This window comes from Moesziomyces antarcticus, assembly GCF_000747765.1.
Source record: "Moesziomyces antarcticus DNA, scaffold: scaffold_v10003, strain JCM 10317, whole genome shotgun sequence".
NCBI lineage: Eukaryota > Fungi > Basidiomycota > Ustilaginomycetes > Ustilaginales > Ustilaginaceae > Moesziomyces > Moesziomyces antarcticus.
Window position 1 is genome coordinate 1,499,809 of NW_014639007.1, and position 27,773 is coordinate 1,527,581.

At 60.1% G+C, this 27,773-nt stretch overlaps 10 protein-coding genes across 10 annotated transcripts; 5 read left to right on the top strand and 5 right to left on the bottom strand.

Annotated features, from left to right (window-relative positions):
- Positions 1–28: 28 nt before the first annotated feature.
- Positions 29–1,090, bottom strand: PAN0_003d2083 (aldolase; the record flags this gene model as incomplete). Its single annotated transcript, XM_014803037.1, has 1 exon — positions 29–1,090. The coding sequence occupies one exon, from the start codon at positions 1,088–1,090 to the stop codon at positions 29–31; it is 1,062 nt and encodes a 353-aa protein (XP_014658523.1).
- Positions 1,091–1,541: 451 nt separating this feature from the next.
- On the bottom strand, positions 1,542–4,556 carry PAN0_003d2084 (uncharacterized protein; the record flags this gene model as incomplete). The annotated part of the gene is made up of 1 exon (XM_014803038.1): positions 1,542–4,556. The coding sequence occupies one exon, from the start codon at positions 4,554–4,556 to the stop codon at positions 1,542–1,544; it is 3,015 nt and encodes a 1,004-aa protein (XP_014658524.1).
- A 3,121-nt stretch (positions 4,557–7,677) lies between these two features.
- On the top strand, positions 7,678–8,631 carry PAN0_003c2085 (uncharacterized protein; the record flags this gene model as incomplete). Its single annotated transcript, XM_014803039.1, has 2 exons — positions 7,678–8,101; positions 8,171–8,631. The coding sequence occupies 2 exons, from the start codon at positions 7,678–7,680 to the stop codon at positions 8,629–8,631; spliced, it is 885 nt and encodes a 294-aa protein (XP_014658525.1).
- A 112-nt stretch (positions 8,632–8,743) lies between these two features.
- Positions 8,744–10,603, bottom strand: PAN0_003d2086 (uncharacterized protein; the record flags this gene model as incomplete). The annotated part of the gene is made up of 1 exon (XM_014803040.1): positions 8,744–10,603. The coding sequence occupies one exon, from the start codon at positions 10,601–10,603 to the stop codon at positions 8,744–8,746; it is 1,860 nt and encodes a 619-aa protein (XP_014658526.1).
- A 1,711-nt stretch (positions 10,604–12,314) lies between these two features.
- Positions 12,315–13,190, top strand: PAN0_003c2087 (uncharacterized protein; the record flags this gene model as incomplete). The annotated part of the gene is made up of 1 exon (XM_014803041.1): positions 12,315–13,190. The coding sequence occupies one exon, from the start codon at positions 12,315–12,317 to the stop codon at positions 13,188–13,190; it is 876 nt and encodes a 291-aa protein (XP_014658527.1).
- Positions 13,191–13,429: 239 nt separating this feature from the next.
- On the top strand, positions 13,430–14,020 carry PAN0_003c2088 (ham1-like protein; the record flags this gene model as incomplete). Its single annotated transcript, XM_014803042.1, has 1 exon — positions 13,430–14,020. The coding sequence occupies one exon, from the start codon at positions 13,430–13,432 to the stop codon at positions 14,018–14,020; it is 591 nt and encodes a 196-aa protein (XP_014658528.1).
- A 485-nt stretch (positions 14,021–14,505) lies between these two features.
- On the bottom strand, positions 14,506–16,143 carry PAN0_003d2089 (MFS transporter; the record flags this gene model as incomplete). Its single annotated transcript, XM_014803043.1, has 1 exon — positions 14,506–16,143. One exon carries the CDS (start codon positions 16,141–16,143, stop codon positions 14,506–14,508), a length of 1,638 nt encoding a protein of 545 aa, XP_014658529.1.
- Positions 16,144–17,788: 1,645 nt separating this feature from the next.
- On the top strand, positions 17,789–19,561 carry PAN0_003c2090 (DAHP synthetase; the record flags this gene model as incomplete). Its single annotated transcript, XM_014803044.1, has 1 exon — positions 17,789–19,561. The coding sequence occupies one exon, from the start codon at positions 17,789–17,791 to the stop codon at positions 19,559–19,561; it is 1,773 nt and encodes a 590-aa protein (XP_014658530.1).
- A 187-nt stretch (positions 19,562–19,748) lies between these two features.
- PAN0_003d2091 (uncharacterized protein) lies at positions 19,749–22,007 on the bottom strand (the record flags this gene model as incomplete). Its single annotated transcript, XM_014803045.1, has 1 exon — positions 19,749–22,007. The coding sequence occupies one exon, from the start codon at positions 22,005–22,007 to the stop codon at positions 19,749–19,751; it is 2,259 nt and encodes a 752-aa protein (XP_014658531.1).
- Positions 22,008–23,587: 1,580 nt separating this feature from the next.
- On the top strand, positions 23,588–27,765 carry PAN0_003c2092 (p-loop containing nucleoside triphosphate hydrolase protein; the record flags this gene model as incomplete). The annotated part of the gene is made up of 5 exons (XM_014803046.1): positions 23,588–26,480; positions 26,561–26,571; positions 26,815–26,981; positions 27,047–27,600; positions 27,668–27,765. The coding sequence occupies 5 exons, from the start codon at positions 23,588–23,590 to the stop codon at positions 27,763–27,765; spliced, it is 3,723 nt and encodes a 1,240-aa protein (XP_014658532.1).
- Between the last annotated feature and the right edge of the window lie 8 nt (positions 27,766–27,773).

Genomic DNA, 27,773 nt, shown 5'->3' on the forward strand with positions numbered 1-27,773 from the left:
GTCATTGACCTGACTTGGGTGTATTATACTACAGCTTCGCCTGGGCCTGTTTCGCCGCGCGCTTTGCGCGGATCTCCCTCTGCGCCAGGACCGCCCTGCCAGCGCTGCTCGCATTCGTCCTGCCAATCTGGCCGTTGATCCACGCACCGACGTCGACGAGCTTGTCCAGATCCGCGCCCGTCTGGTATCCCTCGTTGTGGAGCGCAAACACGACGCTTTCCGTATCAATGTTGCCCGTCGCGCCGGGCGAGTACGGGCAGCCACCGAGGCCACCCACCGCCGAGTCCACCGTGCGGACGCCAAGCCTGACCATGTGGAGCACATTCGCGAGGCCGGTGTTCATCGTATCGTGGCAGTGGGCGGCAAAGTACTCTGGCCCCTGCCCGCTCTGGCGCACCGAGGCGTTGAGGACGGCTTCCATCACGGACGGCGTGCCTGCACCGATGGTGTCGCCGAGCGACACTTCGTAGCAGCCCATCTCGTGCAGCGCTTTCGAGACGCGTCCCACCGCCTCGGCGTCCACTTTGCCCTCGTACGGGCATCCAGCAACCACACTGACGTAGCCTCGCACTTTGAGCCCCGCAGCCTTGGCCTTGGACGTGACTTCGTGCAGCCGGTCTAGCGACTCTGCGATCGAGCAGTTGGTGTTGGCCTTGCAGAACGATTCGGACGCCGCAGTGAAGATGGCAATCTCATCCGTTGGCGGCGCTCCCTTGGACCCATCGGCGTAGTTGGCAAGCAGCTTCTGGAGACCCTCGAGGCCGCGCATGTTGGGCACCAGCACGGGATACGAGATGGACGCGTGCACGGGCATCTGCGTGACCACTTGCGGCGTGTCACCCATCTGCGGCACCCACTTGGGCGACACGAACGATCCGGCCTCGATCACCGGCACGCCCGTATCGGCAAGCCTGCGGATGAGCTCCACCTTGGTCTCGGTGGGCACGATGGTCTTTTCGTTCTGCAGTCCATCGCGCGGCGACACCTCGACGATCTTGACAAACTTGCCGTTCGAGGCCGCCGAGGCCAAGCTTCGCGTGGCGCAGCGTGCGGTACTTATCGCGCTGGAGCGGAGAAGTGGTTGCAGCATGGCTGAGTCGGTAAGGAGATGGAAGAGGAGAGAACGTGAAATGAAGCCACCGAAGAGCCGACTTGGGTGCGGGTGTGCCGGTTCAAAAAGCGGAGAGCCTCAAAGTGCGGGGCATCGCATTTCGACCGTCCGGCAATTTCGTCGGGCTGCGCACAAAGTCCGATGCGCGTTTAAGCCAACCAACGTCCCCACAGCCGACACAGCCGACTGGACCGAAATCCGCCTCCCCACCTCACACCACCCGCACTGCCTCTCGCCACTTCATCTCACATGCTCCATCGACAGCCCGCAGCTACAGTCTGATCAGTCGGTGAATGGGGAAAAAGGACTGAGGGTATCGATTACAATCGGTGCGAGTGACCGGGATGACCAAGCAAAACACAAAAGATACAAGTACAGAATGATTCCAACGGCGGGGACATATTCACCCCACCGTGACCCAGGGCTCGCCTCAGGGGACGGCGACCACAATCACCATGACCACCACGGTGGCGAGCGTGTTGAGCGCCATGATACGCAGCGCCTTCATCTGCTGCGCCCTACGTACGCGCGCGTCGAGCACACGCTCGGTTCCCACCGCAAAACCCGTGCCGCGCTGCACGGCGATCCACAGGCGCTCCCGCAGCGAGAGCGACGGCGACTCCTCGTACGTGCGCTTGGCGCCCGCAGACACAGGCGCCAGCGGGCTCGCCACCACTGTGGTGCTCGTAGTCGCCGACATCCGCGACTTGCGGCTCGAAGGGAGTGCGAACAACACCGGCCGAGCCGACGAAGGCAGATCCACGCTCTTGCCAGGCGCGATCGCCCATGGTGCAATGTCGCGCGGGCTCGTCGCAGACGCGCCAATCACGGGCATCGATGCCAGTGCGGTCGGCTCCGGCACTGCAGGCATGGCGATCTCGGCATGCTCGGCGCTCTTTTCGCTGTGCGTCTCGTAGGTTGGCGAGCTGAGCTGCGCGTCTTCCATCTGCGCCTGCAGGCGAGCGCCCGATCGCAGAGGCAGAAGGACGTGCGCGAGCGACTTGCGACGCGCGGGCGGCGAGCCGTGCTGCGAACCACCGGCGGCGCCGATCGACTTGGCTCCACGCACGGGCGAGCCTTCCATGGGACCGCCGGCCACAGTCGGCGTCGTCACGCGTGCGGCGAGCTCGGGATCGAAGAGCAGCGCATCGCGCGTCAGCACGGGCACATCGGCCTGGTCCTCGCCGCGCTCATGGCCGGGAGATTTGACAAAGCCGATCGACAGATTGAGCAGAGGCACACGCTTCTGTCGCAACAGCGCCGGTCCCGAAGGGCTGTCGCCGTTGACAGCACCGCGGGCGTCGGCCGGGCGCACGTCGCTCTGCGAGTGTCCAGAGCGTTCCAAGCTCGGTCGCACCGAGTTGGCCGCGCTCACGTCACGAGCCGACAGCGTCGTCGAGGGTCGGCCCGCCAGGTTTGTCTCGGACATGACTGGCATCATGGATGGACGTCGAGGCGTGTTCATGATGACCGCGGCCGGGGCTGCCAGCGCCGAAGCCTTGTCCGCGAAGGATGTCATCGCGCCCTCGGAGGCATCCGACGGCTTCTCGGCCGTCAGCGAGTACTCGAACGAAACTTTGCTCGACGGCACCACATCGGTGGCCTCGGATTTGACCCGAAGGTGACCTTCTTCCAGCGCGTCCAGACGGAGTGCATCCGAGCTCGAACGCTGACGTTTGCGCTTGTCCTTCTTCTGTCCCGTGAAGCCGGTGAGGATGTCGGCGATCTCGGGCGCCATCCATCGGTTGGTGTCCTGCTCCACCTCCATGTCCCTCTCGTCGGCGGTTGCCTGAAGCTCGGCGAGGTCAAAGCCCACCACGTCTTCGCCCGAGATGCGCGATCGGATCTCCTCGCGTTCGCGCTCCTCCTCCTCGTCGGGTTCGCGATTGCCACGAAGCGTGAGCCACACGCAGAGGCCCGTAAAGTAGGCCAGGATGTAGCCCAGGCCGGCGCACCAGACGGGAGCGGTGAGCAAACGCCACCATCGCGGAATGTTGCCCGTGCCGTGGTTGGCGTGCGGTGCAAGAGGCGATGGCGAGATGATGAGCAGGATCGAGAAGATGAGAGCGATGGTAGTGCATGCAACGCCCACCAACAGACGGCCGCGCTTGGTGTTGGGGCTGAGGTTGCGCGCCACCGAGATGAAGAAGAACGGGACGACGTGCTGCGACATGTAGGCGTACACGGCCTCTGCGATGGGCGCGAGCACGTCCGGGTGCGTGGAAAAGTCGCATTCGGCCAGGCAGAGCTGCAGGTCACTCTCGGAAATGAGGCCGACATCGACCATCCAGCGCAGCCGCGGCATCCTTTCGGCGCTCGACGAGCCAAGCTGCTTGTAAGGCGATTCGGAGCCGCCCGCGGCCGTGTCGGACGACGAAGACGAGTCGCGCTTGCGCCGTAACCTGCGATTGCTGGGCAGGATGCACACGCGGCGCGAGCAGAGATAACGATGCACGAGACGATCAAACTCGACACGCAACGGTTGCTGGTCGGGCTTGAGGCCGAGGTCCGTTGGCCGCAGTCGCGCGAGCACCTCGCGCGAGGCCTGTTCGGAGATGTCGTCAACGTCATCGTCGGGGGTGGGTGCTTCTTGCATGAGCATCTGCGCGACGGTGAGGTCGGACGAGACGCGAGGCTTGCACTGACGACGGACATAAGCACGCAGCGCTGCTTTGCAAGTGGCGGGGTCGGGACTCTGGAGGCGGTGCGCGCGTGGCTGATCGCGGAACTTGGTCACGTAGCGCTCGTAGGCGACGAGGAAGTCGAGCGCGTCTACTTCGTCAAAGTGGAGTCGGCGCGCATTGAGCTTGTGTTTGAACAAGTGTGTAGGGGAAGCAGAGGGCTGGTCGAAGTTGAGATCAAAGTCGTCGAGTGCCGAGGACTGCATGTCGGAGGCAGGGTAGTAGGCGGGAAGGCGCTTTTGTGGCTGACGCTGGAAGTGAAGGAAGGTGCGTAGATCAAGCAGGCTGATGGGACGGCAACTGCGGCCGTGGATGATGTCGACAAGACTGACACCCAGACTGCTTTTATGTTCGATCTTGGCGAGGTCGGCGATCTTGTTGGTGGTGGAGGTGGCACGAGGACGCTGGAGGAGCAGGGCAGGAGTGCGGTCGGATGGACCGTGGGTGTGGGTGGCACGTCGACTGTATTCGCAACACTGTGCGCCGTAGCCGCAGCTTGCTCCACCGCAGCTCTGCGGGAGAGAGGGAACATTGGCGGTGTCTTTGTCGGTGGTACATTCGACGCAGTCTCCGCGCATGAAGTTGGACTTGTTGGGTCCGGCGACGGTATCCCACTCGTCCGGTTGGATCCAGCCAAAGATGTTTTCGTCGCGATTGTCGGCGTGCACGTCATGATCCGTCGCCGAGCGCCAAGGGCCAGCGGCCGAAGCGCTCGAGGGGAGGGCAGAGCCCTGAGCATGGCTAGGCATGGCGGGATCGTTCATGACGGCCATGAGCGACGCAAGGGTGGTGCAGGTGGGCGTCTAGATCGGGTGTTGGCGAATTAGTGCGAGAGCATGGTAAAGACGGCGGGCGGGTGCGTGTCGGTTGTGGCAATGCGTGCGTTGAACAGGCGATGTTGGCGTGAGCGATAGACGATGATGACGACGGCGAGAGTCAAGGAGATGGGGCTTGCTTGGGTTGCGACAAAGTCAAGGTTGGCCGACAGCTGGACGAGGGTATGAGGTAAGAAGTGACGAGGCAAACCGGTTGCTTTGGTGGATGCAGTTGCAAGAGTCACGCGCTGGCAGGTCAAAGTGAATGCAGACGAGAGTGGGGTGCAGATGGAAAGAGCGCGGAGAGCTGAGAGTTGCGAGCTGAGTACCGAGAGCTGAAAGGTTGCCGGATGAGGCCGAGTGGATGCGCGATGGCAAGGACGGGGTGAGACAGCTTATTGTGTCACGGAGAGTGAATGCGCAGGTGAAGGAAGTAGAGTGAGTGTGGTGCGGAAGGGAGGACGAGGACGAGGACAAGGGAGGTGATGCGGATCGAGGGGGGGATAACGGAGGCAAAGCGGAGTGGCGTGGCGTTGAGACGAGGAAGGCGGAGAGGCGGAGAGGCGATGGAGACCAAATGCGTGTCCACCGCGTGGCTCCAGCCGAGCTGTCGAAGCCGGACGGACGGACAATGAGGCGCAGGGCGGAGCGAAATGAAAAATTGGAGCTCGACACTGCGACGATGCCTAGAGCGAGCCAAGCCAAGCCGGGTGTTGATGATGCTTTGACGCTCCGACTCAGCCGTGTGCCTTGTGCTGTACTGCTACTGTAAGCAACATCTTGCCGCTGCAACGCAAGGACGGGAGAGGCAACAGAATGGCTGGGAGGTGCGGTACAGGGGAGCGAGAGGAGGGGAGAGCGACGACCACAGTGGCCACACGGCGGAGGCCTCCGACGAAAGCACGCAACCGTTGCCGTCGGGCGCTCTGGGGCTCGACGAGCAAAAGGCAAGGGCGAAAAGGGCCAGCAGAGTGCGGGCAGCGCGGAGACAGAACGAGGGTCGAGGCCGGAGTTGGAAGCTGCATCGTTCGGGGTTCCAAGGACTTTGCTCTCGCCTTTTTTTCAGACAGGCACAGCTGCAGAGGGAAAAATGGTGGGCCTCGCTGCATGGCCGCATGGCGGCCTGCATCGACGCAAGCGGAAAAGCCGCCGCTGCTCTCGTGCACTTGCCACTCCCACCTGACCATCACTGCAGGTATCACTGCAAGTATCACAATAATATGAAAGCTTCAGAATGAGATGAGCGTCAGCAAGAACGCTTCGAATCGGACGTCGCTTCAGCGGGTTGAAAAGGGTCACATAGGCGTGCGGTGGGTGTAGCTCGGCGATGCATCTGCCAGGAAGCCAGGCAAGGAGGAGATCGCATGAAACACGGACCGCCCTGCTTGCCAGGTAACTTACGCTGCGAGTGCACTCGCGCCGTCGGGGGCCCGCGCTCGAATTTGGTTGTTGTGATCTTGCCTCGCACCTACCGCGTGGCTCTCAGGCGAGATCTCAGGGCAGCTTGGCCGCGTCCCTTTTCCATTCGCGCTTGGCTGGCAGAGCAGCTGGGATTCGATTTTTTCGTTTTCGACTTCCCGCGCCCTGCTCTGCTGCCCTCTCCAGATCAGCAGGGGTTGGCCGGCAATTTGCTGGGAGTCGCCACGCTCCTCTCTGCACTGCGCCAGATCTCGAGGCACAGCCGAGTTTCCGCGGTTTTTAATTTTAGCTCGCAGCCTGGTCTGGCGCGTGGGAAAAACCTCCCGAAATCGCTCGACCGCAGCCAGCCAGCCAGCCAGCCTTAGCTAAACTGGCCAACCAGTCACACGCTGGCAGCCGTCTGCTTTTGAGCGTAAATTGGCTCGAGAAGGCCTCGCTACCATCGCCAGCTCGACGCTCGCGGCTCCGTACATCGTCTTCGCATTGGAGCCGATCGACGGGCAGGAGCGCCGACCCGGGAAGCATCCATCTCCGACGTCGTGACAGCTTCGGCTCACGCAACAGCCATGCTCATACGATTCGTTGGACGATGTTGCCATCACACTTCGCACCACGGTCGGGCTGGCAAAGGGTCCAGCGACTCGCAGTGTCGAAGCTCGCTGCATTTGTGTCTCGCGTCGCCCCCTTTAGGCACACTTTGCAGCGGCTAAGGCGGACCTCATCAGGCACCTCAGCAGTCGACGCTCTTTGCACACGGGCATACTCGTGTTTCTCCGTCCACCGCCTTGCCCCACGCAGACACCCGCGTCCAGGTCCCATCGCGTTCGCATTGTTCCAACCACTTGGGAGGCCCGAACTTCGGTGGGCTAGAATCGATCCCGTAGAGGCATGGTCGAGAACAAAGCGGTCGCCGCAACCTTGAGCCAGGCCGGACACGCTCCAACCTTCGACCAGCACAAAACATGGCCTGATCCTGCCGCAACCGAGCTGGCAATCCGGCTTCTGCCTCTTTAACGCTGCGTTATTCCGACGATGGCCCTGTCGCCGTCCACTCCGCTCGGCGTCTGGCACGGCCTCTGCTGCGCTGGTTGGGTCGGGGTTAATTTGGCCTGCGGTGCTGCCCGCATCGTCTTGCCGGTCTTTGGCTCGTGGGGTTGCTGCATCGAAGCGATTTCAAGCTTCGATTTCCCGATCGATCCGTTTCCGACCGTCGCTGCCGCCAAAGCTTGAGGCTGTGGTGCCTGCGTGGACTCGCAGCTCTTCGAGCCTCGATGTCCGCATCAGCAATCTCGCTACAGTCTCAAGCGAGTGTTGAAGCTTTACTACCACCGTTGCAGTCGAATACTATGTGGTTCTTGTGCGCTTGATCGACGCTCGCCAGAGGCTCTTTGCTCGGCCCGAGTTGAATGTGCGTGCAAAGCCCACTAATCTACTGTGGCCGGGTGCAGCTAAATGCTGCGATGCGATGCAAGCAGGGTCTCGTTCGGCCGCCGGCGCGCACATTCCTCCACACCGGCACGCTTGCCGATCCTCCTGCATTTCGGGTGCCGCACAGCCCTCTCACTCTTCACGACCTGCATTCACCTCGCCGTCGTTCGCTCCTGCTTTCGGACCACCATCTTCAAGATCCAATCCGCACTCACTCAGCACCATGGGCGAGGCCAACGGAACCACAGGTGGCTTTGCGCCGTTCGCAGCCGTCGAGATCCCCTTCTCCTCGATTCCACCATCAGACACGCCCGAGTATGCCGAATTTCTCGCGCATTACCTCACGGCGGCGTTCAAGTTCGTCCGCGACACGCCTGGTTGGAAGAAGACCAAGTCCTTCAGCTCGGCCGCTGGCGGCAATGTGCAGTGCAAGGTGCTGCCCAGCCAGGTTTCCCAGATCGCCAAGAAGGGTTGGCACCTGCGCGAGTCCCAGCACGCCGCAGATTGCGGCTTGACCTTCGACGACTGGCGCAAGTACATCCGCTTTGAGCACACGCTCTTCGAAAAGCAGTACATCGAAGACATTACGCTCACCGACTGCGTCGCAAAGGTCAAACCGGACGAGGCCGAGATCTGGCATAATGCCTGTAAGTTCGACCAGCGCCAACGCTAAGCTTCTTTGAACCTTGTCGCTGACATTGAGGTTTTTGCTGCAGACAAACTACCGATCGTCACGGCGGATAGAGACTTTGTCGAGATGCTGTTGACCATCGACCTGCCGGCGCACGCTGAGCCCTTCTCGGTGGAACATGAAGCAGCTACACTTGCATGGATCCGCGATCCGCAGCGCGCGCTCATACCCTCTGACGCTACGACCGAGCCGGCCCACCGCTCATTCGTTGTACTCCAGTTCCCCGTCGATCACCCTGACGTGCCAGCAGACCCGCACAAGGTCCGTGCGGTGTATTCGTCGTTCGAAGCCGTGTCGGAAGCTCCGGCTCAAGGCGGCGACGGCAAGGTGGTCGACTGGAAGATGGCGGTGCAGTCCGACACGCGCGGCCGCATCCCGACCATGATGCAAGAGATGGCTATGCCCGGCGAGATTGCGCACGACGTACCCGCATTCATCGAGTGGGCGGTCAAGTACAAGCAGCAGAACGCGCCTCAAGCGCATTAGACGATTCAGCTGCTAGCGCCACTAGATCCCACACGACTCACCTCTTACAGCCAACTAGAACGAGTAATCGATACAATTACAACAAAGAATAATCGAACGAGTGACAGCCTAGCTATTCCTTCTCGTCGAGACGAAGCTCGTCCAAGCCTTCGAGCTGTACATGCGGGCTCGGGGGTGTGGAAGGCCTGCTATTGGCGCGGCTAGGGTTGCTGCTGGCCGAACGTTTTTGAAACAGCCGGAGAGCCGGATTGGCCGACAGCGAACGATGCCTTCTCTCCTGCGCCGCATGGGAGGGTACAGAGGTGTACTCGTTGCGCGCCTTGTTCCTGCGCATGCGCAAGTCGTTCAACCGGTCCCACTCGCGCTGGTAGTCGGCCTCGTCCAGATGCAGGTCGTGCAGCACCTCGCGCGCCTGCATTTCAAACTCGATCTCGTCGTCCGCCTCGATGAGTCCAAACCGCACTCCTTCGCCCAGCGAGGCTGCATCATCTGCAGCAACATTGGCCGAGTTGGATCGCGACGGTGGCGTGCGTGTGGGGCGTCCCCTCTCTGCCGTCCCCGAGGCAGAAGCTGCCGAAGCTGAGGGTTCGTCGATGCTCCCTCTTCGCGAAACGATGCGCGAGATTGCAGGTGACGACGACGAGCTGCGTGCGCCAAAACCGTTGCGCAACAGACGCTGCTGCAGGCGGTGGCTGAGCATGTCGCGCCACAGCTCCGACGACGCCTGGATCTCGCTCTCGCTTGCCGCCTGCTGCTCCATCTCGAGCAGATGCGAAAGTTCCTCGCCGCATACGCACTGATCTACCGACTCGTGCTCGTTGCGCCCAGCCCAAAAGTCTCGCGATACCTTGGGCACCGGGTTGGCGTCCTCGGGCGTGTACGACGGCAGACGCATCGACTGCCAGCGACACGCGCATGACGGCAGGATGAGCCCCCACGAGCTGCGGTAGGTGCGCACGTCCGAGTTGCCCAACGCCGGATCCGAGTACTGGATCGTCAGCTCGAGTGCGTGTGCCATCCCGATCGCACAGTCGCTGCCCGGCAACGTCGATGCGCGAGCCTCCGAGTCATTAGGGATGCGCGCCACCCAGTTGCACTGCCCCACCTTGAGCGCCGAGTACGCCGACGGATGCGAGCTGCCGCCGGCTTCCTGACGCTGCTGCTGCTGCTGTTGCTCCTGCGCAAGCGCCAACAGACCGTCGAGCCGACCATCATGGCTCGACTGCTGCAGACACTGCTTGAGCTCTTCTGGACCAGCCTCGAAAAAGACAAAACGCTCCGAGGGTGGAAACTCCATGTAGTTGCGGCGCACGCGCGACTTGAGCGTCGTCTGTTGCAGAAGTGCGAGCTTGAGCGAGTGGAGCTGGAGCGTCGGGCTCGGACTGTCGAGGGAGAACGTGATGCGCAGGTAGCCTCCGACGGTGAGATGCTGCGTGCGCACTCCAAGGAAGACGGGGCCGAGCCCCTCTTCTGCGCCGCGGTGAACGTGGTAGTACGGCAAGAAACCGGTGGCGGCGACCGTCTGAATGAAGAACATATTCTTCTCGGCCACGAGTGTCTTCTTGCCCAGAAGGCCCGGAAAAGTGGCTTTGACCTGCACCTTTTGATGATGTCTCCCGTACTTGCATCTCTGATACGGCGCAGTGCTGTGGTCGACGCTGAACGACACTTCGAATTGGTAGATAGAGCCGGACTCGAGCTTGAGGTCGGTTGCCGATTCGATCGTCTTTTTGTTGTAGTAAGGCTGATTCTGCTCAAAGCCGCCCTTCGGAAAGCCTATCGACTCGTATCCGACGAGACTTGCGGTGAGGTTGAGCAATTTTGATGGTGGATTGTGCCCGGCTGGAATGCTGAGCTGGATGATGACCTGGACGGTGACAGGCTCGGCGTCCTCGGGCGTCTCGTTCTCGGAGCGCACCTGCGGGCTGAGGTAGACGTCGTTGACGGTGGTGCTGAGGATCTTGAGGTCCATCCTGGGCTAGCCGGGTCACAGCAACGTCTGCTGAGATGGACCGTCAGTCGGCGCAGAGAAGAAGTCTTGCTCTGAGGCGCAAGGCTTGATGGGCCAAAGCGAGGCAGCGCGGCGCGTCCGCCAGATCTTTGCGGCTTGATCGCGAGCTCAGATGTGCTGCTTTGTACCTCAAAAGCGCAGGTCGAGTGATCGTTCCAAGGTGAGCTGCGTGTGATGGTGGATGCGGAAGGAGGCTTGGAAGGAAGCTGTCGGCGGTGCAAAAGTGGCCAAAGCCATCCCGCCGTCTCCGCAAAATTGAATTCGGCAAGTTTTCCGAAGCGCCGGCCTGAGGGTCCGTAAATTTGGCCGAAGCCATCGAGCTGAGTCTAAACCCCGATCCCGATGATCGGGTACGAACACCGTGCTCGAAAACCCTCACACGACCCGGCTACTCTTCGGCGTCCTCGCAGCTCGCCACAAGCCTCCATTCCTTGCAAAAGTCGCACGACAGCCTTGCGCACCCTGAAAACGGAGCCCGACAAGTCAAGTTCAGCATCATCCGAGCTTCTGGGGTGAACCTAACCTTTGTGTCGCTACAACCAGGCACCACGAAGTCGCCGACGAGCTACTTCGACTGCTGATGTTCGGCACGATCGTTGCCCGTTGCCAAGAGCATGCTAGCGTGCGGCGAGGACTGCGCCGAACGAATGTCACGAGTCGCGGACGATGAGCCGCAAGCTTTTCACGCAATTGGCCGAGCGGATATGCACCAAGGCGGAGCGTGCGGGGTAACATGCTACCGCTCCGTCGGCTCCCACCACGTTGCGTACTGCAGCCTGCTCCTTGTTTGGAGCATTGATGAAGAGGCAGCATGAATGCGCTTGACGCCGAGGAAGTGTCGTTCGTTCTTTTGTTTGCTGGGGAGGGCGCAAGGAACGTTGGAAACGCCCGCTGCGTGAAAGCTGGTGGGGTCGGATGAATTCCAAAAGCTCGCCTCGGATCGCATTATCGCCATATCGCCATCTGCTGTAGCTTCTTTTTCGAGGGTGCTGTCGAGGTTCCCATACCCATCTCGGGTGCAGGCGCAGATTGACAGCCGAGCCCACCCGCTTAGCACAAGCCGAGCTGCAGTCTGCTCTTGGCAGCATCGGGCGTACTTTTTTGCCCCGCTGCACCGAGTCTGATCCGCTCGACCGCCAGCATCCACCCGCACCACGTCAAACGAAATGACAGGCGCTCCACAAAGTTCCAACTTCGAACGTCTTCTTACCGTTTGCATGACGCCGAGGCGGTGCTGCATGGATCAGTGCGGGGGTAGGGTGTCAGTGCATCTGCGTGGTTCGATCACGTTTGCGCCCGCGTCGATAGGCGAACATCGAACCACGGCTATCTAGACGAACTCGGCCTCGCTTGAACAGCACTGCCCGAAGCGTAGATGCGAACTGTTCTCCTTTGACGTGACCTCGCAACAGGCGGCGAAACACCATGAGCCGGGAATACGGCACAGCGACCTTGCTCGCCAACGAAGTAGGGCCACAGAGAGGTGCACAACTGCTCACAGCCGGCGTGAGCAACCACAAAGATAGCATGGATCGTAGAGTATAAGAAGAGCTATGGTCGACTTGTCTTCTCGAGGACCACCACATCCTCTCCGCCCAGCGTCCATTGCACTCACTAACTCTCCATTTCTCCCCTAGCCTCTCCGAGCTCGACTCCATACCTGCCCTCGAAAATGCTGCCCACTTCCATGAAGGCGCTCGTCGCGCTGCTCGCCGCTGCTTCTTCCGTTGCTGGCTCTCCTGTTCCCACCAAGCGCGCCCCCACTTGGGCTGACCGCAACACGGCGACCATCCACCCTGGTGTCAACACCAACACGGCTGGCAGCTGCACTTCAAACTTCATCTTCTACCAGGGCAGCGATATCTACATCGGCCAGGCGGCGCACTGTGCCAGCACGGGCGAGTCGACCGACACTGACGGCTGCACGTCGGGCTCGCTGCCCGAGGGCACCCAAGTTCAGATCACGGGTGCTTCCAAGCCAGGCACCCTCGCCTACTCGTCGTGGCAGCGCATGCAGCAGCGCGGCGAGACCGACGCCAACACGTGTGCGTTCAACGACCTGGCGCTCGTCCTCATCGACCCTGCGGACCACGACAAGGTCAATCCCACCGTGCCTACCTTTGGCGGCCCCAACGGCCTGAGGTCGAGCGGACTGGCCAGCCTGGAGCAGGTGTACAGCTATGGCAACTCGATTCTTCGCGGCGGCGTGACACTGCTCAGCCCCAAGTACGGCGTCAACATCCAGGAGCAGGGCGATGGCTGGTCGCACAACGTCGGCACCGTCTCGCCTGGTATCCCCGGTGACAGCGGCAGTGGCTTCATGGACAAGTCTGGCAACGCATTCGGCGTGCTCAGCACGCTGCAGTTTGCTCCTCTGCCCGCCTCAAACGGCGTCGGTGACCTCGCCAAGGAGCTCGCCTACGCAAAGACGTTTGACGACTTTGCAGGCATCCAGCTCGCCACGGGCACCACACCTTTCGCCGTCGCCCTGCCCGACCTCTCCACCGGCCTCGTCTCCAGTGCCAAGGCGCTTGGTCTCGGTGCCTAAGCGTAGAGTCCAGATCACATCGTCGCAATGCACCATTCTGATATTATAATTGATTCTCAAACCCCGCGGAGAGATAGTGAAAATACGATGCGGGAGTCGGGTAACAGATGGAGCTCAGCGAAATTTAAGGCTCGGTTGACAGGGCCGGCTGAGTCGAATACCGCGGCGCGTACTGTAAAGCTCTCTTTCTTCCAACGCTCGAATCCTCGCTCCTTTCTACCACACACCCGCACATCGCCATGTCGAAGCCGACGCTCACTTTTGTTACCGGCAACGCAAACAAGCTGCGGGAAGTGCAGCAGATCTTTGCGCTCTCGCCCAACTTCCCCTACGAACTCACAAATCGCGACCTCGACCTGCCCGAGATCCAAGGCACCACACGCGATGTCGCCCAGGCCAAGTGTTCGGCCGCTGCCAAAGCGCTTGGTGGACCATGCGTTACTGAAGACACTGCGCTGGGCTTTCGCGCCTTGGGTGGATTGCCCGGACCGTATATCAAGGACTTTATGAAGACCATCGGCCACGACGGGCTCAACAAGATGCTCGACGGATTCGAGGACCGCACCGCCGATGCCATCTGCACCTTCGCTTACTGCCCGGGGCCTGATCAGCCAGTCCAGCTGTTCGAGGGCAAGACCGAGGGCGTCATCGTATCCCCACGTGGTCCGACGTTCTTTGGCTGGGACCCCATCCTCGAGATCAAGGGCACCGGCTTGACGTACGCCGAGATGGATCCCAAGCAGAAGAACACGCTCTCGCACCGATACAAGGCACTCGCGCTGCTGCAAGAGTACCTCGTCCAGCTCAGCGACGCTCCCAAGCAAGCTTGAGGCTGGGTCACGATTTGCAATCATAGATGCCTCCAACTCAGTCCACATCAGTACATGTGTGTGCCAAAATGATGTGGAGCGGCTGTTCGAAGACCGCTGCTGGTCGCGGCGCTGTGTGGGCCAAAGAAGGCTCCATTCAATTTTGACGTCGCGTCTGCGCCGGAGAGGCCGCAAGGAAATTGGTATGGAGTGGCAGACGACGATGCCTTTCTCGTCGTCGACCTGGCCTGCTGTCCACCGAGTGTCAAGTTCGCTCCGCTCCGTGTTCTGTAGATAGGCTGTACGCAACCACGTCCCTGTCCTTTTCCGTAACCAGACTCGAAGCACAAGCAGCGAAGATAAGCCCAGCCTAAATTGCAGCGAAGGCCGCAACCACACGCAATCAAAACACAGTTTTACGCCGGCAATCTAAACTTGATTGACCAGTTTTTGAGACGGATCAGGGTGACAAGAGAGCTAGGATACTACTACAGACGAGGCTTGGATCAGAGCATGTACTCGAACTCGGGGTGCTGATCGCCGAGGTACTCGCGGATTTTTGCGTCGCTCCAGCCCTGGTCGCGGAGCTTGTTGACGCGGTGGTCGCGCTTGCCCGCCTTGCGCTGCTTGCCCTCCCAGATCATGTAGAGCTCGGCAACGGAGACGAGGACGAGTGCACCGGCATTGAGGCAGAGGTTGACGAGGAAACCGCGGCTGTAACGGGGAGCCTCGTTGTTGTAGAAGAGCCAGGTAGAGGTGATACCGCCACTGTTGGTGAAGACAATGTAGAGCGCAATGGCAGTGGCACGCTTGTACAGACCGGCGGTGTTGTTGAGCATCCAGCTGATACCCAGCGGGGGGATGGAGTAGGTACCGCAGGAGAGCAGGATGATACCACCGTAGCGCTGCGAGGCAACTTTGGAGCCATACGCGAGACCGATGCCGGCGATCGAGATGAGGATCAAAACGACGATGGAGATCCAGCGCCACTTGTAGCGGTCTGAGAGGACGGCAGCGGTGATCGAGACGAAGAAAGCGGCAGCGGTGGGCGGGACCGAGAGCAGCTGGGACTCGGCGGTGGACTTTGCGATGCCAAGCGACTTGATGATGGTGGGACTGAAGAAGGCGTTCGAGTAGAGCAGCGTGGCGTATGCATAGCCGGAGGCAGCCATGAGCAGAACGATGGGGTCGGTGAAGGTGCGCATGACCTCGCGCATAACGAACTTGCCGGTGTACTCGAGAGAAGCGTCGTCAGCGACGGCAGCCACACGCTTCTCTGCCGTAGCAGCGACGTCGGGCACGACTCCGTTCTCTGCGTCGGGCGCTCGGGTGGTCACGGGCTGAGCCATACGGGCGTAGGCGAGCTTGCGCTCCTGCGGGGTGACCCACCAGAGCTTGGAGATGTCGTTGGGCAGGATGAACAAGCAGGCAATACCGAAGAGGATAGTGAACAGCCCTTCTATGAGAAAAATCATACCCCACCCCGGGAGGGGTCGTTTGATCAAGCCAATCGCAGTGGCGAGAAGGCCGCCAAAGGTTCCGGACAGAGAGGCACCGGAGAAGTAAAGGGCCTGTCGCAATCCGAGCTCTTCGCGCTTATAGAAGAAGGTGAGGTACAGCGCCAGTGCAGGAAGGATACCCGCTTCGGTAGTGCCCAAGAATGCGCGGTTGATGTAGAGACCAACCTTGCTGGTGACGATGCCCTGCAACATCGAGACGAGACCCCAGCAAACGACAAGGAAAGGAATCCAACGAGCGGGACCGAAACGCTTGACGACGAGATTAGAGGGAATCTCGAAGATGATGTAGGGGACGTAGAGGATGGTGAGGGCAATGCGGTAGTCGCGGCCGTCCTTGCTCATCTTGAGGTCCTGCTCGAGGCCGTTGAGTCTTGCTTGACCGATGTTGGTCCTGTCGAGGAAGCTGAGCAAGTAGAGCATGAGGCAAAGGGGGACGATCTGCCAGTCGAGCTTCTTCTTGAGCGACTTTTCGAGGGCGGCGCGCTGCTCGGGGCTGAGCGAGTCGATGTCATCGTCGTCGACATGGTTGTCGATGGACTCGTGCTTGGTCTCGTGGATGCTGTCGCCGGGAGAGGAGGCCTCGCGGGCCTGGGCGAGGTCGGCCTGTGCCGCTGGTGCCGACATAGTTCTGGATCGAGTTTGCTGCAGCGGGGGGTATGATCGAGGAAAGGGCAAGAGGGTGATGGACGTCGAGAGGCAGGCTTGAGCGTTGCCTTTAAAGGATGTGATGGGGAGGGGCGGTTGACTGCGAAATGAGACGTCGACTCTGCAGCTGTCAGCCCAGTGGCGACGCGGTTCCCGCTGTGATTTTCGTGCATTTAGGAAGAAAAGCACACGCGCTTCTCAAGGCGGGGGAGACCAGTTGTGCTGCGGCTACTCGAGCTTCGCGGGTTAAGCCGGATGTGGCCTTGTGCCTTGGAGTCCGGACGTCGAGCGTGCAAGCGGTGATGAGACAGACAAGACTAAGCGAGGTGGGCCCGAACGGCTGCAAGCGAGGGGTTGGACCAAGTCGAGTCAGGCAGTCAAAGTGGTACAAAATTGCAATCCTGAGCGGACGCGGCAAATGAACAGAGGTGGCGCTAAGCGACATGCAAACGACGCGGTTTAGCCGTTCGTGACCCGACCAGACCCATTGTAACTCGCTGCAAAAGAAGAGCGTCTGAGTTCCAACCCTCTCCACGCCACCCCCGCGTTGACAGCTTCTCTCTGGGCACTGCAAAGCTGGGCTGCCAAATCCGCGGAGTGGCAGGCAGGGTGTTCGGTCGCACAAGCAATGATGATCGCTTCGAATGATGACCCGTCCGGTCCCGCCCCGTCACCGTCGTTGAGTAGCCGGTCGACCCGGTACTGCATGCCACTGCCCTGCGCCCCTTGTCCTTGTCTCTGTCGCGTGGTGTCGCCCGCAACCTGTCGCTCGGCGTCCGTGTGTACCGACGAGCCTTCGGTCTTGGCGTTCCTGGTGCGACGCGCATCTCCTCACCTTTGGCCACTGTCCTCGCTCGTTTCCCCACACGGCCGTCTCCCCGCATCCCCATCTACACAGCCGAGTTGTGTTCACGTTCCTGGCATGCTCCGCCACCCCCGCACTTTTCGGTCAAGACGGCCATGCCGAAGCCACACCCGAAAGGACGTCCAGACATGGTATAGCCGTGTGGATCAAGGCGGGCCAAGGGTCTTGCAAACGTGAGCTCGATGCAGGTGCCGCCTGACAATGGATCCTGCCATGCGACGACGATAAATCCGCATCTGCAGCAGCCAATGAGCTTGCTCCATCTCATCAGCGCAGGTGCATCGCATTCACCAGCATCATCGGACGAATCAGCACCAACTCCCATGACTCGCAGATGTCCGGACCAATCATACACGGCGCACACATTCGTCGTCATAAGGCCAGATCCGTGACCCGAGCCTTCTGTAATCGTTTTTTTTTTTTTTTTTTGGCTGAAACTGTAATCACGAGCGGTCTGACATAGCCAAAGTGCTCTAAGGTCTAACAAAGCTGTGTCCCGCGCATTCGGCCTAAACGGCCCTGCGGCTATCGATTCTGATCCTGCAGCAAAGATCTTCGCACAGACCCTGGAAGGCGCAGCCGTGCAGCGGAGCCACACAGCATTCCAAGCCGGCCTTGCGGTCCCACTTTTTTTTCTCGTTCATGCTCCACCGCACCCACAGTTCTGGTGACTCGTGCAGGATACTTCGACGCTCGTCACTGCTTCCAGCTCCACGACCACCATCCGAGCACACCCTGCGCATCCGCTTTTTGCCTGCAATGTCATCGACTCCGCGCCTTCCCTCGGCCGGCGCCTCGGTGTCCGCCCCCGAATACCACGCTAACCCCACCTGGAAGTCCAAGAACGAGGCGCAGCAGGTCGACTATCCGTCGGCTGAAGCGTTTCAGTCCGTCATGGCAAAGATTGGCCGACTTCCAGGCCTCGTGTCGCCCAACGAGATCGACCGTCTCCGCACTCAGCTCGCCTCGGTCGCAGAGGGAAACGCTTTCCTCCTTCAGACCGGTGACTGTGCCGAGCTCTTCGACTACTGCAACCCAGAGCAGATCCAGGCCAAACTTAAGCTCTCGCTCCTCATGAGTCTCATCCTCATCTGGGGCGCACGCAAGCCTGTCGTGCGTATCGGTCGTATCGCCGGTCAGTACGCCAAGCCCCGCTCCAAGCCAACCGAAATCATCACCAAGGTCGACCCGGCCACTGGCGAGGCCACCAAGCACGAGATCATCTCCTTCCGCGGCGACAACATCAACGCATTCAGCGCAGAGCCTGCCAGCGGTCGCATTCCCGATCCAGAGCGTCTGCTTCAGGCCTACTTCCATTCCGCCGCTACGCTCAACCACATCCGCTCCGAGCTCGCCAGCGGCCTGGCTGACCTTCACGCTCCGCGCCAGTGGTCGTTCCAGCACGTTCAGTCGAGCGCCCTCCAGGCCGAATTCGAATCGGTCGTCGATTCGCTCACCGACGCACTCGACTTCATGAAGACCATCGGCGCAGACACAAGCACCTTCTCCTCCAGCAGCGTGCTCAACTCGGTCGACTACTTTATCAGCCACGAGGGTCTCTCGCTCGCCTACGAAGAGGCGCTCACCCGCCTCGTGCGCAAGCCCACCGCAGACAAGCCCAGCCCAGCCCGCAACGTGCATGCGTCGGATCTTGCCAGCGGTGCTCTCGACAACGAGACCCTCGAACGCTACGATCTCTCCGCTCACACCATCTGGCTCGGCGACAGGACAAGACAGCTCGACGGCGCACACGTCGACTTCTTCTCCTCCATCCGCAACCCCGTCGGCATCAAGGTCGGCCCTTCCATGAAGCCCCAGGAGCTCATCGACATTCTCGATATCCTCAATCCCGACGTTCCGATTCCGGCAGCTGCCACCGCGGCTCGTGCCAGCGGTTGGACCACGCCCAGTGGTGCGCCCGAGGTGGTGTACGGCAAGGAAAAGGGACGTGTCATGGTCATCATCCGTCTCGGCGCTGCCAAGGTCGCCACGCACCTTCCCCCACTGCTCGAGGCGATCGCGGCGAGCAACCACAAGGACTCAATCATCCTTCTGTGCGACCCCATGCATGGCAACACTCAGACGAGCCCCTACCCGCCCGCATCCTCAGATCCCAATGCGCAGCCGCTCAAGACGCGCTCGTTCGGCGACATCATCTCCGAGATCCTCGCATTCCTCCAAATCATCTCGTCCGACTTCCCCACGCTCCACCTCGGCGGTGTGCATCTCGAGCTGACGGGCGACAAGGACGTCACCGAGTGCTTTGGCGGCTCGATGCGATTGGATCCCAAGGACCTCGAGCGCGGATACAAGAGCCACTGCGACCCGCGTCTCAACTTTGAACAGTCGTTGGACGTCGCCTTTTTGCTCTCGCACTACTTCCGTAACCAGCGTCTCGGCAAGCGCGCGGGAGCCACGGCGAGCAGCGACGAGGAAATCAAGAAGCAGCAGGCCATCATCGCCTCTGGCTCCGGAGACGAACTTCTCGCCGAGCTTATTTGCGGCATCACCAACCGTCCACAGTCGGCTTAGCCCTATCCTCCATTTTTTGACAGACATTCAATGCTTACAGAGTCTCGCTGACGCGCGCAGTGAGGCAGATGGTGAAATGAGGTTGAAAGAGAGCTAGGAGACAAGAAAGGAGGGACAGGAAGACGGACGCATGGTCGCCAGATTACGAGGTGAGGGACGGTAAAGAGAGCGTTGAATGAGCCAGATCTCAGTCCTGCTGAGTCGGCATGGTTCTCGGGGGGAACGTGGGTGCTCGGCTAAGATCGGGAGAGTCCCGGCCGGAGCGTGCGGCGTTGGGTTCGCGCGCCATTCGGATGTTGGCCTCGCTCGCGGCGACCGTGCTGCCGCGAAGCTTGGAGAGATAGTTGGGGTCCGTACGCACGAGATTCTGAAGGCGTTGACGGCGGAAGACGACCGAAGCGGGAACCGTGGGATCCATGATCGGATTGGGACTGGTGTTTGGACGGTTGCTTGCGACGTTGCTTGCGACGCTCGGCTGGTCTTTGCCGGGGATGGAGCGTCGGAAGCCGGGGAATTGCGGAGACGGCAGCTCGCCAGGCGGCGGTCCAAACCCAACAAAGCCCTTTGGAGACGGCGAGCTGGATGGATCACCCAGCGGGTCTGGCCGCTTACGCTTGGCTGCAGGCGCTCCCTCTGCTGAAGGCGACTCCACGCCAGGCAAGGGATCCACACCAGGCAAGCTCTTCTGGCCGGTATCAAAGCGTGGCGGCACACTCAAGGATCCGAGATTCGCAGGGCGGGCGATACCTTTGGTCCGCGCTCGCCGACCAGCGGCAGCAACTCGAGGCCGCGAGTCCGTTCGAGGATTCACCGCCGGCTGAGGCTGGGGCGAGACGGATCGTGCCGGAAACACTTCTGCATCGCTGACCGGTGACCTCGGTGTGCGGACGCCTGGCGACGTAGGTCCATCATAGACAACATAGCCGATGTTGTGCTTGTCCGCCTCCTCTTGCATCCTCTGGATGGCCGACCGAGAAGGTGAATCCCCCAAGCCGCTTTCGGACGCAGTCTCACTACCTGAGCCGGCCCTTTCGCTTCCCCTCCAGAGCGACTGCTTGGATGCATCGGCGGGGTTATGCATTCTTTGGACGAATCCGTGCCTGACGCGAGCGGCATGGAGAATCTCGGCGTAGTCGTACGGCAGGCCAGGCTCTCCTGGGGTCTGAGTGCCCGTGCGTCCACCGTATCTCGGCGTGGAGCTTTGGTAGGGCGAGAGCGGTGGAGACGGATCTGTCTTGCCGTTCCATTGCGACTCAACCGAGCCGGATCGATGCAAGCCCGAAGACTGTCCGAAGGGGTCGTTGTTGCGAAGCGCCGGAGAGACGCTGTTCGAAACATCGGCCTCGTTGCCTTTGCCGTCGTCGACACGAGGCGTGTTCTCCAGACTAGAATCACCCGAACGGATGGTCGGAAGGCGGACTGGATTCAGACCGATCTCCTCGGGAGAAAGTACGCTGTGAGGGGCGAATGCTTGCGTCGGAGCTTGATAGTGAAGTGACGCCTTGCCGATCTGGTCATCTCGAAATTTCTTGATCCGTTCGAATCGATCCTGGAACTTCATGATCGAGTCGCGAAAGCGTCGCATTGCGGATGGCTGCTTGTCAGCCTCGCGATCCGCGTTTGCCTCTTCCTGGACGGGTGTGGCGGCCCGCTCTGGCTGATCCACGCTGCCCCTGGCTGACGATGCCTCGCTCTGGATCTCTGAACGCTGGAGTGACGAGGCCTGGCTCAGGGGAGGTTGTTCTGCTGAAGGTTCCGCCGGACGGAACTGCTGGAAGCTATTCAGCCGGTTGAAGCGTCGCGGCTTTCGGCGTCGCGAGCCGCGCTGCGGAGACCCGCTGATGTCTTGCGACGTGTCCGTACCTGCATTCTTTTTGTTGGACGGCTGTGCATCCGACTCGGCCGCCGTTGCCTCCGCCTCTTTCTCGTCAAGGTGCTCGGAAAGATTGGGCACACGCTCGCGCGCTTCCGTATTGAGCTTGAGCTCGGAGTCTGCATCCTTCAGGGCTGCTACGAAGGGTTTGAGATTGGGAATGGCGGTCTCTTGAGTAATGGCAGGAATCCGAAGCACACGAGGAAGCACATAGTGTTGACGCAGATCCTTTTCGTAGATCCATTCCTTCTTGATGTGCCGGAATTCTGGATATGGCTCGTGCAGCTTGTCGAGCTTGCGTAGGAAGCCAATGTAGCCTTTGCGAATCGTCTCTCGGAACCCACCGCCATCCTGGAAAATCTTCCAGTTTCGAAGCCTTTCGGGGACCTGTGCCTTGGACCACGCGGATGCGACTGTCTCCTCGTCGACTCTCTTACTTAGATGGCGAGAGGAAGGAGCTACGTCGAAGATGTCATGGCTCTGATGGCCCGTACTGACAGAGGCCTGGCACGAGGCAGCGAGGAGAAGCAGGACAATGGTCGCCACGAGTAGGCGCGAGGTCAGGAGGCGCATCGTGACGATCGGAGTGGAACAGAAAGAACGAATGAGTTAGGATGGTGCGAGAATGGGCAGCATGGTCGAGCTCAGAGTCCGAGAAGCGTTGAAGCGGGGTTGTGTGCGAGTGAAGTCTCTTCCGTCGTGATGGAAACAAGTGGGGAAGGAGGGGTTAATGCGGAGGAAAGTGAGAGGAGGGGTTGCAAGGAAGGAAGACTTGCGGGTAGGCATGAATGGCGAGGAGTCGTCTGATTACAATGTGGTGGCACTCGCATCATGATCGTTGCGCTGCGCCCTTTCCGTCGGAGGGGACAACGGTCAAATGAAGTCCAAGCCAGTGAGGCGTCCTGGAAAGTGGGATCGCGGAAACCGGTCCGATGACCGTGCTTCATTGCTCCCACAACGATAGCTTCAATGATGTTGGACGGATACAGTGTGCCATTTGTAAGTCTAGGAACAGCTTGCGCTAGATGGAGGGAGGTTCGCTGTGCTCGAGAGCGAGGTTTCTTCGGAAAGCAAGCCTGAACGAGTGATGCAGGAGGTGCGCTGCGCAGAAATGAGACCCCGAGTGGGTTGGTGCGGTGGACCAGGAGGAGTTGCCGTAGACCGAAAGTGGGTACGACAGTGCAACGCAGCCGCTCAAGGCAAGACAGGCACAGACCGAGCCGACTCCGATGGGGCAGCCATCGCAGGCGCTCTCAAGTGCGTCGGTGCCGGAAGCCCACGAGATATTGCTGCCAGGTGTGTGTCAGAGTCTTGCTCGTTGCGACCCTTAGTTTCAGCAACGGCTCTCCAGAATCATGCTCAAATGGAAGATTTTGAAGACAGTCGTTCGCCGTCGCCGATTAGTCTGACCTGGCGAGCCCGGGTGTGAAGAGGCACCGGCTTGACAACGGTGTCTTTGGGACACATCACAGAACGAACGGAATCGGCAAGTAATCTCGCATTCGCTCGCTCTCCAGGTGCAGATTCGTCGGTCCAACGAGGTCGATTGATGTTGCAGATGAAGGTGGGCTGGCATCCGCTTCAAGGCAAGTATAAATGGCTGCGGCGAGCGCAAAATGGTGGCAGTGTTACATCGGGCATGTTTCCGCGTGGGTGCGCGCGCTTCCACGTTCATTTCCGCACATTCACAATTACGTGACTGTGCGAGCCCCGGAGCTTCCCCGCACAGGAAGGTGTTTTGGGCAAAGACCCTGGGTCCAAGCCTCTCGCCGTAAGTTACGACGGCACAACCCCCTCGATGCTCCTCATGATTCCTGCCGAGGTGTCTGCAAAAATAGTGGCGGCGAAGAGGCCCGCCGGTGAATGGATCATCGAAGTGCATCCGCGGTCCGAATGGCGCCCGCATCGATAGTTTTGGTGTTCATGCTCGATTGACCGCGGCCTACACCTCTCACCGCCATCACACTCATTTCAAAGGCACGGCCCATCCGATCGCATCAGTGTCGGTCTCACGCCACCGTATCGCAGCAGTCAAAGTGATGGCGCATCTCTAGACTCACGTCACGAAGGCCGTTTCGGCTCGTCCGAACCCATCCATCATCCTACCCAAATCCTCCACATTGACGCTAGGACAGCGTGCGACGCAACACAGCATGTCGTCCTTTCGCGTGCCCGGCTCGTCAGAGCCTGTGCGAGAAGACTCAGATAGCCATGCCTCGTCGAGAACCTCCGCGGCCGATCCGTCCCTTTCGGCTGTTCCGCAGCATCCACACAGCAGCGGAAGACCCGCCGTCGACCCTCCCGCCGCAGCTTCATCCCCACGCCACGAACTGGCTTCGGTCAAGCATCCGGTCATCCCTCGACAAAGCCAACGCGCCACCAACGGTACTGATGACACGCTCGAATCCGACACAAAGCGAAAGTCGATCGGTTCCAAACTCCTCTCCAAGTTCAGGCATCATTCCTCGGATGACAAGCACGAGCACATCCCCTCCTCTGCTCCCCGATCCCAAGTCGCCAGCGGCTCTCAGACGCCCAGCCGCTCTCCGTGGGCCTCTGAAACCAAGAAACCATTCCGACCAGAGAACCTGGAGCAGGCTCTAGCCCTTGAACAGCATCGTCGCTCCAAGTCAAAGCAGGCCTCCTTCGGCAGCATTGACGGGATCCGACAGCGCAAAATCTTCGGGTCGCGCAAATCGAAAGTGCCGCTTCAGGACTCGGATATCGAGAGCCACGATGAGCATTCCGAGTCGGAGGCAGCTCCGCACTATCTGTCCTCTCAGCCAGCCAACCTTGACCTCGTGAGAAGCGACGCAACCCGTCATTTTCCTGGTGGCCTCTACGACGTCAGTCGCGACACTCCGCCCGAGGATCCGCGGCGCTCTCAGGCAACCTCCGCACCACTGCACGCACCCACATCCCTTGAGGATCCGGATCTCGACGTCTTCGCCCCCGTAGGAGATGGAGGAGACGGACACGACGATCTCTTCTTGGCGGACCACCACCAGGACTACGACTCGGACGGTTCAGACGACACCATTGCGCATCTCATCCGCGAGGCCGACGGCTACGACAGTCTCCGCTTCAATACCAAAGGCGAAGTCGCAGCAGGTCTCGACTACGACTTGCTCCATGCCGCTCGCGAGAAAGAACGCTCGCTCAGCGAAAACAAGGACGCGCAAAGCGGCTTTAGTGCCTACAGCGGTGGCGCCTCCAAAGCGCTCAGCCAACCTTTGCTCGAGCTCGAGGACATCGAGCTCGAGACTTTCCTGCAAAACTTCGCACGACACACCCGCGAGGTTACCGTTACACGCCCTTCCGGAAACCAAAAGTACAGGATGCCAAAGTGGTCAGACTTTCGAGTCTCTCCCAACGACGAGAGCGCAGCAGTGCCGGACAGAAAGCGTCCCTCCATGCTCACGCGCGTCGATCGTGGTCTGCACCATCTCTCGGAGAGTCTCGAGGCATCGTCCATCGCCAAAGCGGGCGCAAAGCTGACAGGGGAAGGCCGAACACCATCGGGCACAGGCTCCGTGCCGCGATCTCGGTCGGCAGATGACGACCTCGACACCGCCTTACATTCCCAACCAAGCCACACTTCTTCGCCGAATAAGAAAAAGGACAAGTCGAAGAAGCTCAATAAGCAGCACTCCTCCAAAGGCAAGGCGTCCAGTGCCTACACGGTGGATGAGGAGGAGGATGAAGACTGGGATCTTGTCGTGCCGTCTTCCGGCGACGACGCACGACACGCCATGTCTCTACGCGACGAATTGCGAGTCAATGCCGAAGACGAGGGCGTCGATGGCGTCGCCTTCTGCATCGCCTACATCCTCGCGCTCGTCGAAAAGCTCGCTCCCGAGGAGATCGACCATCACCCCGACCGAGGCTACCGCGAAGGCCTCATTCGCTCGCATCTCGAGCGTCTCTACACCATCGCGCCCTTCTGGGAGAACCTCGCCTTCCGCTTACGTCGACTCTACCGATGGGAGGATCCCAAAACTACCGCAGCCGCAGCCATGATTTACTTCGTCTTGTGGTACACCAACATGATCCCGACAGCCTTCATCCTGACGATCATGTTCTACATTATGCGCTTCAAGTACTTTCCGCCCTCGGAAAGCTACCTCCACGAGAAGGTCATGATGCGCATGGCTCGAGGCAAAGCAGCCAACACGTTGTCAGAGAAGCTGCGACGACGCAGCCGACTCGACATCCTCAACATCTACAAGAGATGGATCGTCACCTTTGGTGCGCCCACGCAGGAGGCCATGGGCCTCGTGGCCGACTTTCACGAAAAGGTCAAGAACCTCATCCTCTGGCGTAACTCGGCGGCGACGCGAAGGACGCTCATCCTCTTCGGCGTTCTCAACCTCTTTGTGACCTTTGCACCGTCGCAGTACGTGTCCAAGGCCATCTTCTTTTTCCTCGGCATCACGTTCTTCTGCCTTCTGCCGCTGCAGAGCTACTTTCCCTCTCATCGCAAGGCCCTCTCGCCGCTCTGGTGGGCTACATTTGGCGCTCCGACGGATGCGCAGTTCGCGGTCCAGCTGCTGCGCAAGCGTCACCTTGACATTGACCGATTCGCAGGTCAGCTCAGCACGGCCGAAGATGTGCGGCGCGCCGTGCGTTCTCCCGGCGCCTCGAAGCTCAAGCCACGGCCTGATCGCCGCGAGGAGGGCATCGCGTATGGCGACATTGAGGATCCTTCGCGCGCCAGCTTTGACTATGTCGAGACGACCAAGGATGCGACGCTCAAGCCGCGCAAGCTCGGCAGCTTCTTCTGCCAGTACAAGGGCTTGCCCGGCCGGCTGCACGTCAACACCAAGTATCTCTACTTCACGCCGCTGCACTCGCCCTCGCTCAAGCGAGGTCGCACGCCTGTCGTGGCGATCGAGTCGCTCATCAAGACCAAGAGCATCCGCCTCATGGTGTGGAGCTCTTTGGGACTCAAGATCGTGCGCAACAACGGCAAGGCGCCGCTGCTTCTCGCCAACGTCCAGCATCGCGACGAGGCATTCAATCTGATCCTCGCCGTCTCTACTAATGGTAAGTAGCTTCCAGCTGACAGCCTACGCTGCTGAACGATCGCTGACGTGTCTATTTTGCACTCTCTGGTTTGTCAACAGCTGGTGCGAAAGTATGCTAGGCTTTACTCTCGGGACATCTCGATCGTTATACCCCATGGAACTGCACTGGATATGCTTCAATCTGATCGCAATGGCTTTCTGAACTGCGAAATGCGAGCTGGTCCTGAGACGGCTGTGGATGTGGCCTTGGCAGATGGAAGGACACTCAGAACAGAAGCCGAAGATTTCTTCTTAACGATTGATGATTTTCATGTTTTTGTGTACCCCAATTTCGGTCGGCCATTTTCGAAAAGCAAGCCGATGTGGAGAATTTGGCCGAAGAGTGGACCGTGCGATTCAGGGTTTCATTGCTGACCACCATCAGCAGACAATTCCTGTCGAGCCGGCGACTCGAGCGAGATACAGAGATGCAAGACCAAGTAGATCGGCTGGTCAGCAATCTGCTCGAGCAAGTCAAGAGGTGAGCTGCGCAACGTGCTGCAATTTGGTTTTTGGCGATGTTCTAACTCTGCTCGGTCTGGGTAGGCTCGAGGGGGGACGGCGAGTTCTGGTGGGGATATCTGGCATTCCGGGATCGGGAAAGTCGCTTCTTGCCGTCAATCTGGTCAGAGCTCTCAATTCTGCGTGGCAATCACGCCTAGAGGTGGCCTCGGGTGAGGATGTGGCGATCTGCGTAGGCATGGATGGGTGGCACTATCCTCGTTCGGTGCTGTCCACCTTCCCTAACGCTCAAGAGGCTTTCGATCGACGCGGTGCCGAGTGGACATTCGACGCCAAGCGCTTTGCAGACTTTGTCGTGACGGTCAAGAGCACCGCTTCGACCCCGCTGTACGCGCCTTCGTTCGACCATGCCAAGAAGGATCCGTTGGAAGACGACGTGGCCGTGCTGCCCAGCCATCGCGTCGTAGTGTTCGAAGGACTGTATTGCAACTGCGATGTGGGCGAATGGAAGCGCGCAGCAGAGCAGTTTGATGTCAGGCTCGTGTTCGAGATCTCCAAACAGGACGCAAAGACACGTCTGATCACAAGACACGTCGCCACCGGCGTAGCCAAGGACACGGAAGAGGCGATCTGGAGAGGTAAGCGAGCTCGATGCAGGCGGTCAAGATTGTACGCAGCTGACTATCGATTCACCCACATCTGTAGCGGACAACAACGATCTGCCCAACGGCGATTGGCTCATGTCGCATTTGCTGGCGCCATACACGGTGGTGACGAGCATCGATGATCCATCCTGGCGATGATCTCGAGC